The 13,329-nt window shown below is 36.5% G+C and overlaps 1 protein-coding gene and 3 long non-coding RNA genes across 4 annotated transcripts; 3 read left to right on the plus strand and 1 right to left on the minus strand.

Moving 5' to 3' along the window:
* Positions 7-2,232, plus strand: LOC107642920 (probable WRKY transcription factor 11). The gene is made up of 4 exons (XM_016346432.2): positions 7-646; positions 1,051-1,176; positions 1,268-1,650; positions 2,204-2,232. Exons 1-3 carry the CDS (start codon positions 15-17, stop codon positions 1,452-1,454), a joined length of 945 nt encoding a protein of 314 aa, XP_016201918.1. The 5' UTR covers positions 7-14; the 3' UTR covers positions 1,455-1,650; positions 2,204-2,232.
* On the minus strand, positions 438-1,411 carry LOC110264828. Its single transcript, XR_002351074.1, has 2 exons — positions 998-1,411; positions 438-687 (listed from the first exon to the last, which is right to left on the minus strand). It is a non-coding gene; the product is annotated as an uncharacterized LOC110264828 (long non-coding RNA).
* On the plus strand, positions 3,105-7,810 carry LOC110264829. Its single transcript, XR_002351075.1, has 5 exons — positions 3,105-5,480; positions 5,585-5,935; positions 6,018-6,137; positions 6,400-6,525; positions 6,607-7,810. It is a non-coding gene; the product is annotated as an uncharacterized LOC110264829 (long non-coding RNA).
* LOC110264830 lies at positions 7,822-11,085 on the plus strand. The gene is made up of 2 exons (XR_002351079.1): positions 7,822-9,961; positions 10,085-11,085. It is a non-coding gene; the product is annotated as an uncharacterized LOC110264830 (long non-coding RNA).

A 13,329-nucleotide genomic window follows, 5' to 3' on the forward strand; every position in this document is an offset into this window, starting at 1 on the left:
CACCACAACCCAAGATGGAGTCACAGATTGCCATACAAGAAGCTGCTTCCGCTGGTTTGAAGAGCATGGAGCATCTCATCCGACTTCTCTCTTCACAATCCCCTTCTTCTTCTTCTTCTTCTTCTCACGATAATCACTACCGCATCGATCTCAATAACCGTGACTGCACAGAAATCACCGACTTCACAGTTTCAAAGTTCAAACAGGTTATTAACTTGTTGAATCGCACCGGTCATGCTCGCTTCCGTCGCGCACCTTCTCAATCTCAACCTCAGCTTGACCAATCAAAAGTCGTAGTGCCACCTCCTCCTCCTCAGGGTTTGACTCTAGATTTTGCTAAGCCCGTTCAGGTCAACCAGCCATCAATTAATAATCCAAATAACCACTCAAAGTCTAAGAATAATAATAATAATCCAAATACATCATGTAGCACATCGCTTTCTCCTCCCATGTCCACCACCACCTCCTCCTTCATGTCCACCATCACCGGAGATGGCAGCGTCTCCGACGGTAAGATAGGTCCTTTCATCATCGCCGCTGGGAAGCCTCCTCTCTCCTCATCTCACCGTAAAAGGTGTCACGACGCCACCCTTTCCTCGGGAAAAGCCACATCCTCCTCCTCCCAGTGTCATTGCTCCAAGAGAAGGTAATTAATTAATGACTTGTTTTCTTCGACTAAGAAGTGTTCTGTTAGGGTCAGCAATTGTTGTGATTTATATCCATCAAATAATTATCAATGATGATTTTAATGATGTGAGATTTTATCTAAATGTTCACCTTTTTTTGTTGGTTATATATTGACCAGAATTCAATAAAGTTGCTGGTCTCCTAGACATTTTCTTAAATTTAAAGTAAAAACGTAGGTTTAGTCGACTTCACGTGAAGTTGATATTTGAAAGCTATAAAATGATTTAACTAATTTGACTAAATTTTTATCTATCGACTTTGAAGTATCAACTTCGTAACTAAATTTTTATCTAACTACTCTTAAAATTACCTAAATTTAAATAATAAAATTAAATTGGATAATAAAATTATATCATTTTACAGGAAAACCCGTGTGAAACGAGTGGTTCGAATGGCGGCAATAAGCTCAAGGATTGCAGATATCCCAACCGACGAATACTCGTGGAGGAAATACGGTCAAAAACCTATCAAGGGATCACCCTACCCTCGGTATTATTTTATTCTGTTAATTAGGAAAATGAATTATGATTATTTTAAAAGGTGTGGATGTTAATTTAGTTTTAATGTTGGATGGTGGCAGTAGTTACTACAGGTGCAGTAGCGTGAGAGGGTGTCCAGCCAGGAAGCACGTGGAGAGAGCACAAGACGACCCCAACACGCTCATCGTTACTTACGAGGGTGACCACCGCCACACCCAAACACAACCACAACCCGTTGGATTTTCCCCTCAGCATCTTTCATCAACGGCACTCACGCCTGCCACCTGAAATTCACCTTTCAAAATATCCGAGGCAAAGTCAACTTTTGCCTTTCTTGTCACTTTTGTGGACGCCAAACAAACGCTCGTCTACAACTTGATGTAAATTTGACACCAAATAGTATGAAATACAAGTTTTCTCTTTTTTTGACATTCCTTCTTTGATGAGATTATTCTTGTGATTTTATATTATTGGGATATCTAATGTAATTCCTCATATCCATAGGATGTAGGTAGTAGGGTGTTATCGGTTCGGTTTTTATAGAGTATCAATTAATCGGTTTATTGTTTCTGCAATAATCGAACTGAATCTAATCGAATCAAAAATGGTTTGGTTTGATCGGTTTTTTTTATTTTTAAATCTTAACTAATAGAAAATTAATCTTAGTAAAATGATATTCAAAACAATTAATAAACTGAAATAATATTATATTACATTCAAATTCAACACAATTTCAATTCATTCCAATAACTAAACATAAAACAAACATATTTGTTAAGTCTAAAATTTTTATTTCAATGCATTACTAAGCCACTTTTTCAATTTGGTTCGGTTCGATTCGATTTCTGTCGAACCAACCAAAAACCGAACCGAACCAATTGATTTAATTCAAAAAAAACTAAAAAAATCGATTTTTTCGATTTTTTATTTAGTTGTTGTAAGTTTGGTTCGATTTTACGATAAATTTCGATTCGGTTCCGTAACTTACACCCCTAGTAGGTAGGATTGAAAACAAACAGTGTGGGTGGCAAAAAAAAAAAAAAGTCAATGGTCGGGTTGAACAAATGGAGAATTGGAATAACTTTTATGTATGAAGTGGGACAAGTAAAAATACGGGTCTCACGCCAGCTAATTCAAATCTTCTCACCATTGTGACTAATATCAATATGCCTTAGATTAAATTAAAGTGTCTCCACCAAGTGGATTAGTGGAAGGAATTCATTTCTTAATATAAAAAAAGAGTCCTCTGGCTTTAATCTTACATACTCCTCCTGTATTATATGCTTTCGTAAATTTCAATATCCCACCATACTTAAATAATTATTATTCCCTCTTAGTTTCAAAGGTACTCACATGAATTAGACAATAATAATGAATAATGGAATAATCCTCATCAGTCGTCACTTTGCCTAATTTTGTTGGATTTTGTATTTGACCAGTATTAGCTGGAGAAGTCAAATATAGTGCATGAATCAGGACAATGAAGCTAATGTGAAACACAATTCACATGGCGCTCATGCATGGTCACACTTCCTAGTCTCAAGTTCGCAATCACAGTTAGGTCAAATGATTTCTCATATGGCCCCATTTAGAAACTTCAAATTATCATGAGCAATTCTTTGAATTCTACACAACCCTTAATATTGCATACGCTTACGAGAATTGATCAAAATATAGAAAGATTACTTCAATCTAGAAGGTGAACAACATACTTTCTAGGTGACCATGGAGTAGGTGATGAAATTGACAACTAGCATAATATTAGAGAGATAATAATCAAAAGTATTTTATTTAATTTAATATTTATTATTTTATACATGTAATATTTTTAATTATATATTTATTATGTTTAACATATTATCTAATTATTTCAATAATAATTAAAAAAAATATAAAATAAAGCAAGTAAATAATAATTAAAGAATACAAAATAAAATAATTTTAGATTATATTAATATGATTTTTTTATTTTCTTCTGAATATTTTTGGACAAATAGCAACTCCATGAAGGTTATTATGTAACAATAATGCTAGGAAATTAAGAGGGATCCAACCAAAATTTTGTCAACTCCTATTGGATTGGGACTCCGAAACCAACTTCACCTCAACAACATCCAAAATTCACCCAAGTAAATAAAATTAACCCTAACTAAACCCTTTCATCTCTTTTCACCGTTTCACCATAGCAGAACTCCAAAACCATCCACGGCGCGTAGTGTCACACTACCAGGTTCATCGCGTGACGTTTTCTCCGCCGTCAACAGACGCAACGCCTCCGTCCACCACGTGCGGACAACAGCCGACCTCCAAAGCTCGCTCCAGAACGTCGCAACGCTTCCATCCCGTCAACGTGCTAACTGGTGCGCTAATCGGAGTTTCGTCCATCTCTACCGTAGCGACGTCGTGCCACCCAGGTGCAAGGAACAAGGGGGTTCTCCTTCTCACCAAGAGTGTGTCGCTATTGGCAGCGCCATTAAAGCCTCCATGTTCTGCTCTGACAAACGCAGTAGGACGTCCCTTGCTCAAGCCTCGAAACCTCGCTTGATAGAACTAATTGGTTAATGTTTAATAATTGGTGTTGATTGATGTAGGATTTTAGTGGATGATACTTATTGGATGTTGCCTTTGATTTGGGTATAATTAGAGAATTGTTAGATGTTGCTTCTGATTTTATCTGTAGGTTTTATCAAAAGGATTTGGGCATGGTGTTTTATAACTGTTTTTTGTGAATTTTTGTGTTTTTATATGAACCAGGAAGTTGTATTGGAAGCCTACTCAAGCAGCTTTGACATCCAGTTTCTACCTTCTAACACATAGCTTTGAGGCTAAGAACATGTGGATTTTTATAACAAATGTCATGCACAAATCATGTTTTCATTTTGCTAGATGATCTTTTCTATTATATTTGCATTCTTTAGGTGGGAACTATTGAATGTATACATTAACTGAATTTGATTCTCGGGAGACAAAAGTTGATTTTCTATTATGCTTTATGATGTAGTGTTCTCTCACCTGCTTAAGGATTGAACTTGGTTTGCATATTTTTTTTCCTTTATTATTATTTGCTTCAAAATATAGTTTAATAGGATTGTGTCTTTGATGTGCACAGCAATTTCATACTGATTTAAGAAATAAGCTATATGTTCACTATTTAAACTTGAACTAAATTGTTAACATGTTTTTCCCACTACATGAATTCATGTTTGTATGGCTAGTTTAGTTTATAGTATCGGACTTGTTAGCCAACTTTAGACCCCAATTAATCTCATTTCACTTAGAATTGCTTGTGAACAAGTTGAAGACAAATTTCATTCACTCGAATTTATTTTATTTTTTTAGGAATAAATATGGGACTATTTGAAATGACAGAGTGATAGCTTTAATATCCTATATAGTAAGTTAAGACCTGGTACTATAAAGTTTTGATAACATATGGACATAAAATTAAAAAAAAAAGAATAAAATAAAGTTGAGTTTTAACATTGTGCATAGAAAAACGAAAATAACAAATATTATGGGAAAAACATAAAATAACAAATAAGAAAGATGGGCATGACAAATCTTGTAGAATTTACGCATAATAAATATAATCCATTAGACCATTATCTTTAATCTTTCTTCTTTTTGTTTTTGATGGGTATTATAGACAATAACGAACGATACTTGGTTAGTGTTGAATAATTGGTATTAATTGATATAGGGGTTTGGGCACCATAGATTAGACTTATTGAATGTTGCATCTGATTTGGGTATGATTAAGGAATTGTTAGATGTTGCTTCTGATTTGGGTGTATATGCTATTATTTGATTGGGGTTTTATATAGCAGCAATAACAGTGTATAATTAAGGACTTGTTGGATGTTGCTTCTGATTTCATCTACAGGTTTTATTAAAGGATTTGGGCATGGTGTTATGTAACTATTTCTTGTGAACAAGCACCAGGGTTGTGTTGCCGAAAAGCCAATCAAGATGGGAAAAAAGGTAAAATGATATTTACCGTTATCGACATGTCATTCCACATGATCCTATTTGTGACTTACAGCTACTGTTGCCATTGACAAAAAGTATTAGAGTCGCGATACTCGCCCAGCTACATTCATGACATGATGAGCAAGCTAACTAAAAACAACGCCATTGAGAAGCTTGCGGAGATTGATGAAATCGGATTCGGATTCTTGGGGCTTGTTCCGAATTGGTCTGTGAAGCAGGCCATCATAGTTCACCTGGCCGAATCGTATGAAGTTAAGACAAGAACTTTTATACTCGACGTTGGGAACATCCGCCTCAATGCCGTTAATCGGGCGGAATTTCGTGGTAAGTTCCGCTCTCTGAATTACTTAATGTGCCACAGGCATATTCGTGTAAATATCATTGGGTGTATATATTTTACCTTGCACTAATGCATCGACATGTTGTAGGCGATCCATTTCCAACCCTGGATGACAAAAATCCGGCCCACGTGGCCATCAAAAAGAGGTTCCATAGATGGATAACAAATGAACTCCGGGATTTGGTTTATAGCTGTCCTATGGCAAGAAATCAGATGGGATGGAGTTTAGGAGATATTTCCTACTGGTGGTAATGAAAATGTTCCTGTGCCCTACAACACAACAGATAATTTCGCCATGGCACATTTACCCCGTCTTGGATATTCTGATCCCAGAAGATTCAACTGGCCGTTGCAAACTCTAAAGTGGTTCGACACGACAGCCGAGAAGTATAAGCTCAAAAGGAACAAAACTTGTGAGGGCAACATATTCGTCATGCTGGTAGGATGCATTCAATGACTATTAGTAAATTGAGCATGTCATTTTTGTTATAGAGCATAACTTGTCCCCTTCTTCTGTCCAGGTTCTCTATTTTCAGCAGTTGTAATATGGTCAGCTTGACAACTGTCATGAGCATGAGTCATGGCTTGCTGCGTGGATCTCGGAAAGTCTAGAAAATAAGGCGCAATATGTTATTTCCGAGGTACTCATTTCTTTCTAGAAATCGGATACTTTATGCCAGTATGTCAGTGGATGCTGCTTCTGAGAGGCATCATGATGTTTCTTTTCTTTGCTAAATGGTTGTTTTTACATATGTTTTTCGATTTTAGATGTGTTAGGTAGTTGGGGATGACTTCGTTTTTTTTAAGATTTGAATGGTTTTTTTTTTTGTGTTTCGGATTTTTTTGTTGGTGATACTTGGGCGTTTGATTTTGATCCATGATTCTTTTCATTTCTTAAATCAGGGATGCCTCTTGACTAGAAAGGGAAAAAGTAAAGACGTAGAAGGCCGATCACCTCAAGCTAAAAAGAGAAAAGCAAAAAAAAAAACACAACAAAAGCATGGATGAAAAGCTTCGGTTGCGCCAGGGGTAAGCACATATTTACGACTTAGCATGTTAATAAATTGACTTCATTATTGTTAATTTGATTCACGCTATTTCTACAAATAGGGAAGCTCCGTCGATAGAAAGAGCGAGCAGGAAGCAATGGAAAGATGACCAACTGGAAGCACAACAAATCCACCTCCAACTAGAAAATGCTCACGGCGGGCAGAGAGATCGAAAACTAGCCTGAAAATGAGTATACGTTTATGGTTGTGTATGGATTAAACTCTGGACTAGCTTAAGTATTTTCAGAAGGTTGATTTCAATATGATTGGATGTTTCTTTAAGTAATATATTCGATGTGCATAAAACAAATAAGCAGATCAGCTACCAAGAAAATAGGGGGTTAAAAAGGACCGACCACATAGGTCCGACTCAAAATCATCTGAAGAAAAAGATCTCCCAATGAGCCCAGATGATGATGAGGACAATGAGCCTCTTGCTAAGAAGAGGAGCCGATTGTTTCACCAGGGAGTTGACTAACAAAAAAGAAGTTTGGAGACCCCCGACGGCAACCTCAATCAGGAAAACACACCTCATGAAACAACTGACTCCAGGGTTCCCGATGCAGGCACACTCTCCATAACACTAGTACAACATCAAGAATGGGAATTTGACGGGCAAATTTTCTATGCAAAACTCTTTTTTTGGGTCTATTTTGCACGTTAGGGAATTAGGAAATGTACGCATACAAAATTTACTTTTCTCTAACATTGGTTGATTTTGATGCAGTAATCCTGATTTCTTGTCAATGCGAAACCTGGAGAGCAAAAGAATATGAGAATACCTTGAGCAACTTCAATACACAGAGCCCCTGTAGACCGTGATGCCAACCACTCCATCTTGCAGGACACTTAGTCCACTGAGCCACCGGATTTCACCTGGAATGACTCAGATGGAAAAGAACCATACCCAGTGTACTCTTATAAAGGTGCATCCGTTACTAAAAGGGCGAAAGCTCGACGAGGGTGATGAAGATCGAGTGCGACAATGGGCTGTCAATGTGTCGTTAGGGGAAGAGCAAGCTGTGGCATTGTATGAAGGAAGGCTACATCTAGTATTGCTCCGAGAAGACCTGTGCACATTGCAACCCCGTCGTTGGGTCAACAGCAACGTAAGTAGAACATACTAACACTTTGCTAGAATGAATGGAGTTCTTAATAAATATAATCTCTCATAAAATTGACCCTAACCAATTAAAATTGACCGTGCAGATCATTTAGTAGATATGTTTCACCTTTAATGACTCGAAATCATCACGGTTTAAGGATGACTTCTACTGTATTTTCCCAGGAATTTTGGTCTAAATGATTTTGTGGATTTTCAGTGTTTAAGATTTGTGTACTGAAACTAAATATGATTGTTTTAATAGGAAACAGTGTTGCAAAAAGGAACCTGGATTCTTTCAGGGAGGTCCCTACCTTGAGTTATGTGGGGCTGGGTCCTCACTTCAATGCCAATTCCAGATATTTTGACAAGGTAGCAGCTTCCAAGAGAAAATGGGTAAGTCACTGCGCTAGATGACTAAAAACTGTATGATTCTTGCCTCTTATTCTAGGTGTTTGATGCCTTTGAACGAATAAAAAAACAAAGCATAAGAGTGTCGCTTAGACACAATATGATGACAGCTTCCAAAGAACTGATAAAACAAATAAAAAACATCCAGTTTTCTAAGAGAGAAACCATCTGTTTGTGTATTGAAAAGAACATCCACTGACTAGGTAAAAAAAAAACATCGACTACACTCCTAAAAAAACACAACAACCAAATCAAACCGGCAGAATTACCAACAGTGAATAAATAGGCAATATGCAACCAATAGACAGGAGTTAAGTTAACGATAACGGACCTATTAGCCATCTGTTCTGACATAGGTCGAATTCTTTGATGAATCCACCCCAATCAACTTCAGAAGAGTCAGCAGAAGGAGAATTCCACACAATGTTATTCATCTTAACATTCAATTCTCCGTACCTAGCGTAACCTCCAAGCTTGAATTGTGACTTCTTCAGTATGTGCCAGATGCACCATCGGTGGAAAGTATCTGGTAGGACCTTCCTAATAGCACCGGCCATGGCCTTGCACTGGTCAGTGATGATCCCCCTTGGCGCAGTCCCGACGCATCTCACCCATTTCATGAACACCCACTCAAAACTAGGGATCTCCTTGCTCCCAAGTAAAGCACAACCAAGAAGAGTATATTTCGCATGGTGGTTTACACCGACAAAGGATGTAAACGGTAGACCATGCCTGCAAAAATACCAAAAACAAATGACAGACCCAAAAACAAATTAAAAAAATAACTGCTTTTCTGATTGACCCATAAGTATACAGACCTGTTTCTTCTGTAAGTGGTGTCAAACGACCCACATCTCCATAATATTCATACGAAACCCTACACCTTGCATCTACCAAGAGTGCGTACCTGAAATTATTAGCATCGTCAACATCTATGGCATAAAAGAAGTTGGGATTGATCTCTTTCATTCGAACGAAATAATTCATCATCTCCTTAAAGTCTGCATTGTCATCAGCACATTGGAGATTGCTTGTGATGTAATTTCTGACATCCTTTTCGGAAAAACCCAAGTTTGAAGACCCACCAACCTCGTTTGCCAATGCTAGATACGTTGTTGGGTCTTATGCCAGCCTTGTCGTTATCTGTAATGACGCACTTAGCATGCATCGTCAACTACTCATGATAGTAGACCGCTTTCTTAGCCGAACAAGGGTGAGAATGCCTCAATTCTAATCTAGACACAATCCAACTTTCCTTCTCCCTATCCATCATGACATATATCCTTGCTCTGCATCTCATGGTTGTAATTCTGTTTGCCCGAGTTGCTGCCTTCAATCGAGACTCCCGATAACCTTCTCGCGTGCAGTGAATAGATTGATTAATGGGTATCTTTGATTCCTTCCGCGTCTTGTTAAAATTCGTGTTCCTGACTTTAGTTACGAACCCAACTTTCTTTGCATAATTTGCATAAAATTTATGTGCCAGAGACAACGAATCAAAACACATTTCTATGACTGAAATTTCCTCTTCACTATTCCCGCTCTGATCCGGCAACTGTAATATCAATTCACAAAACCAAATACCAATTAAAAGTATCATTAACGCACTAACTATAACGTGGTAACCAAGGTAGTTAAAATCGCGTTTCAACACGTGAAAACGCACGATTTCACGTTTTTGAATCTTCTCTCCATGTCGATTTTGCTTCTCGTCCAGAACTCACCTGTATCTTGTGGAATCGCCGTGCAAAAGCGCAGAGCCGCCAAAATCGCCGATTTTGCCGCGATGTTGCGTTCAAGATGGAGGAAGCTCTTTTCTTGGCCCTGATTGCAGCCCAATCCAACCCAATAGCCTAATTTGAATAGAAGACTATGGAAGATGGGGAGCCCTAGCAGACTAGCAGTAAATTCCCTAATCTCTTAACCTTCCTCATCACTTTACAGTTTATCTCCATGGCAAAAATTGCAAAATTTCACCTTTCTCAAGTCTCTCAATCTCTGACTCTATCTCTCTATCCCTCTGAAGTTTGAATTTTCCGTGACCAAAATTCCCAATTTGGAGTGTCACCGACTTGCCATAAGGTTTGCTACCGTTGTTGTCGAATCAGACTGGTGGTGGCTAGGCTGTGTGAGCGTCACTTTGCGATTGTGATTTACGAGATTCTCTGGCTCTGCCTCTTTGTCTCTGGTTCTCTGGCCCTACCTCTCTAGCTCTGGAATTTGGATTGTTGCTCCTCTTCTCCTCTCCTTCACTGGTAGTTCAGGTAAGTTAAAAGCTCTTTTTTAATTTTTATCATCTTCAATGCTCAATCTGTTGTTGTGCTTGTTTATTATTGATTATGTTGCAGGTTGAATTGATATTACCTTTGTTGGCTTATCAATTATATTGCAGATTGATTATATTGTTCAATCTGGAATATGGTTTTATGTGAATTATAGTAGGTTTTCAAATTGAGGTTAACTTATGTGTTCATGTTTATTGCAAGCATGTATTTCATATCAGTATGCTGTATGTATATGATATAGCTTTTGTATTGTTTATTGATTTTTCTTCTTTGAGATATGCAATTTTAATGATTTAGTAATCTAAAGATATTATTATTGTATGCTGTTTTTGCTTTATCTATTAAATAATCTTTGAATTTCTTTTTGTTTAGTTGGTTTATTTTAGATATGGAACATGAAACTTCTATTGTGAAAGTTGAGGCTCATTTTTCCTTAATATGCCTATGTTATGTTTTAGTTAAGGATAGTTCAATCATCTTTATTTTGCATTAAAGAATGAAGTCCAATTTAGTATTTTTTTTTTGTTAAAGGTGCAATTCCATTAAGAAAAATTCTGCTGTTAGGATAGAGTTTTCTATCAAGTATCAACACATAAAAGACATGAGGTGTGAAATGTAAAGGATACTATGTGAATTAAAAAGAAATAGTATAACCTGTAAACTAAAAGAGAAGCAATTTTGCCCAGATAGAGGTTCAGAATTCATATTGATTGTGTTTTATTGAAAGAAAAATAAAAAACAATGAGAATAAGAATAGATAAGAAAAGTACTGCATAAAAAACTTTGAGTACTCAATCTGAAACCTTCCGTTGCACAGTTGCACCAACAGATAAAAAGTGAGAGGTGATAAGATATTGTTCTATTTTGTTGGATTACTTAAAATGCTTTATTGAATTTTATTTGTTGAATTTCTTTTAACTGAATGATTAAATTATTGTTGTGGCATTGAAGACAATTCTTGAATTTTTGTTATGCTAATATTTTTTGTTCAAATTGGATTGTTGAACTTTGTTGTTGAACTTTAGAAAAAAATTTGCTTTGCTCTATTTTGTTCTGAATTACTTAAAATTCTTTATTGAATTTTTTTGATGAATTTCTTTTAATTGAATGATTGAATTGTTGTTGTGGCATTGAAGACAATTCTTGAATTTTTGTTATGCTAATAGTTTTTGTTCAAATTGAATTGTTGAACTTTGTTGTTGAACTTAGATGGTTGTAATTGGAATTAAACATAATTTAATAAATTTTGTTGTTGATGAGGATGGAGAAGAAGAAGATTTGGATGCTCTAATTTTAGATCCTGATTTGAATGATGAAGCAAATGGTAATAAAGTTATTGGTGCTTCTAAGGATCCCTTAACTATTTCTTATCTTGATGATGATGAGTTTGAAGAACTTCTCCAAGGACCTCTTCCTCCTGCTCCTAAAAATGAAGATGATAATGCGGAAGATTTTATGATTAATGAAGAATAGAAAGATTATTAAATGACTTATTTAGACTTTAGTTAATTAGTTGTTCATTGTTACTAGTTTGGTTAGTTTATTGGCTATTTGAAGTTATTTTGGTATCGTATAAATTCGTGAGTTGTGAATTTGTATTTTGATTTCTGAGTTGAGTTGTGAATTTGTGTTATGACTTATGAGTTGTGACTTTTAACTTGTTATGGTATAATATTAGTTATAGTCTTTTAGGTAATTTGGTTTATTTGAGATTTATTTTATTATTGGTAAAATAAATTTTTGCTATCAAATTTTTCATAATTTTTATATTTTACGAGTCACATTTACGTTCCGTCTTACGATTCAACGAATTACAATTCTGAATTAGGTTAACGAGTCGAGATAAAAACTACGAGTTCATTACCATGGTGGTAACAAATAATAAGGAATAATTCAAACCTCGTGTCTCAATTCCAACTCATCCTTTCTCATCACAATGACGTCGGTAATTTCGTCGACCTTCAATTAAAGACACCAGAAAAAACTTTTATCAACTTAAGATCATTACTATATAATGAACTGCTCCAATAAAAAATATAAAAAAAAAGTGCAAACACACATGGGAGTCAAGCATACTTTATTAATATCTCAACTAACCATATCACTGTACCAGATTTTTCCAAATAAATCAACTTAAAAAACATATAATTAGCATGAATAAGAAACATTCACATAACACATTATCATAAAATTTCATACAATGCAAGACCAGCCTATCCAACATACCTTAGACTCCTCTTGAATAACAACTTCACCTACACTTAATTCTTCATTGCCTTCATCTGAATTGATCAATGTGCTATTCGATTCGCCTTCGGGGGTTGAAAACTCCATGGACGATGCTCTTTTTCGGAAGCTTTGCACCGCGACGGCAGCTTCTTTATGCAGGAAACGCTCGGTGTAATGGTCTTTGCGGGAGAACGGAAATGTTATCGAGTCGGTAACACAACTTGAACCACGCTCACAAATGTCATGGCCAATGGCGGCATGCACTGGGGAGAAGCGACGAGGGAGCCACAGTTTGAATGATTTGATGGAGAGGGTGGAGACAATTGATGAGCAGAAGAGTGAAAGGTTGCACCGCAACCGGAAACATCTTGTACCATGATCAATCGTAGCACCGCTAATGGCGGCACGGACTGAGGGTTACCGAGAAGGGAGCGCTGAGATGATGCCTTGGATGGAGGAGGTTGGCGCCTTTGCTGTTTGGAAGAGAGAACCGATGCACGGTAGCCGTGGAAAGGGAGAGAGGGTGAAGACTCGGAAGCGTTAAGTGCACTTCCGTGATTCCCATTGCAAGGTTCTGAACGTATCATACCAAACCTGATTTTGGCATAAAAAATAATTAATAACAAATATTCTAAATTATAAATAAATAAACTAATTAAAATAATTATAATTAATTAAGTTGTTCAATTTTTTGCTGATAAGGAGTTGGTCCATATGCTTTTCTTTATGCAAAAGTTTTTTTACTAATAAAGAATTT

This window comes from Arachis ipaensis, chromosome B01 (assembly GCF_000816755.2).
Source record: "Arachis ipaensis cultivar K30076 chromosome B01, Araip1.1, whole genome shotgun sequence".
Taxonomy (NCBI): domain Eukaryota; kingdom Viridiplantae; phylum Streptophyta; class Magnoliopsida; order Fabales; family Fabaceae; genus Arachis; species Arachis ipaensis.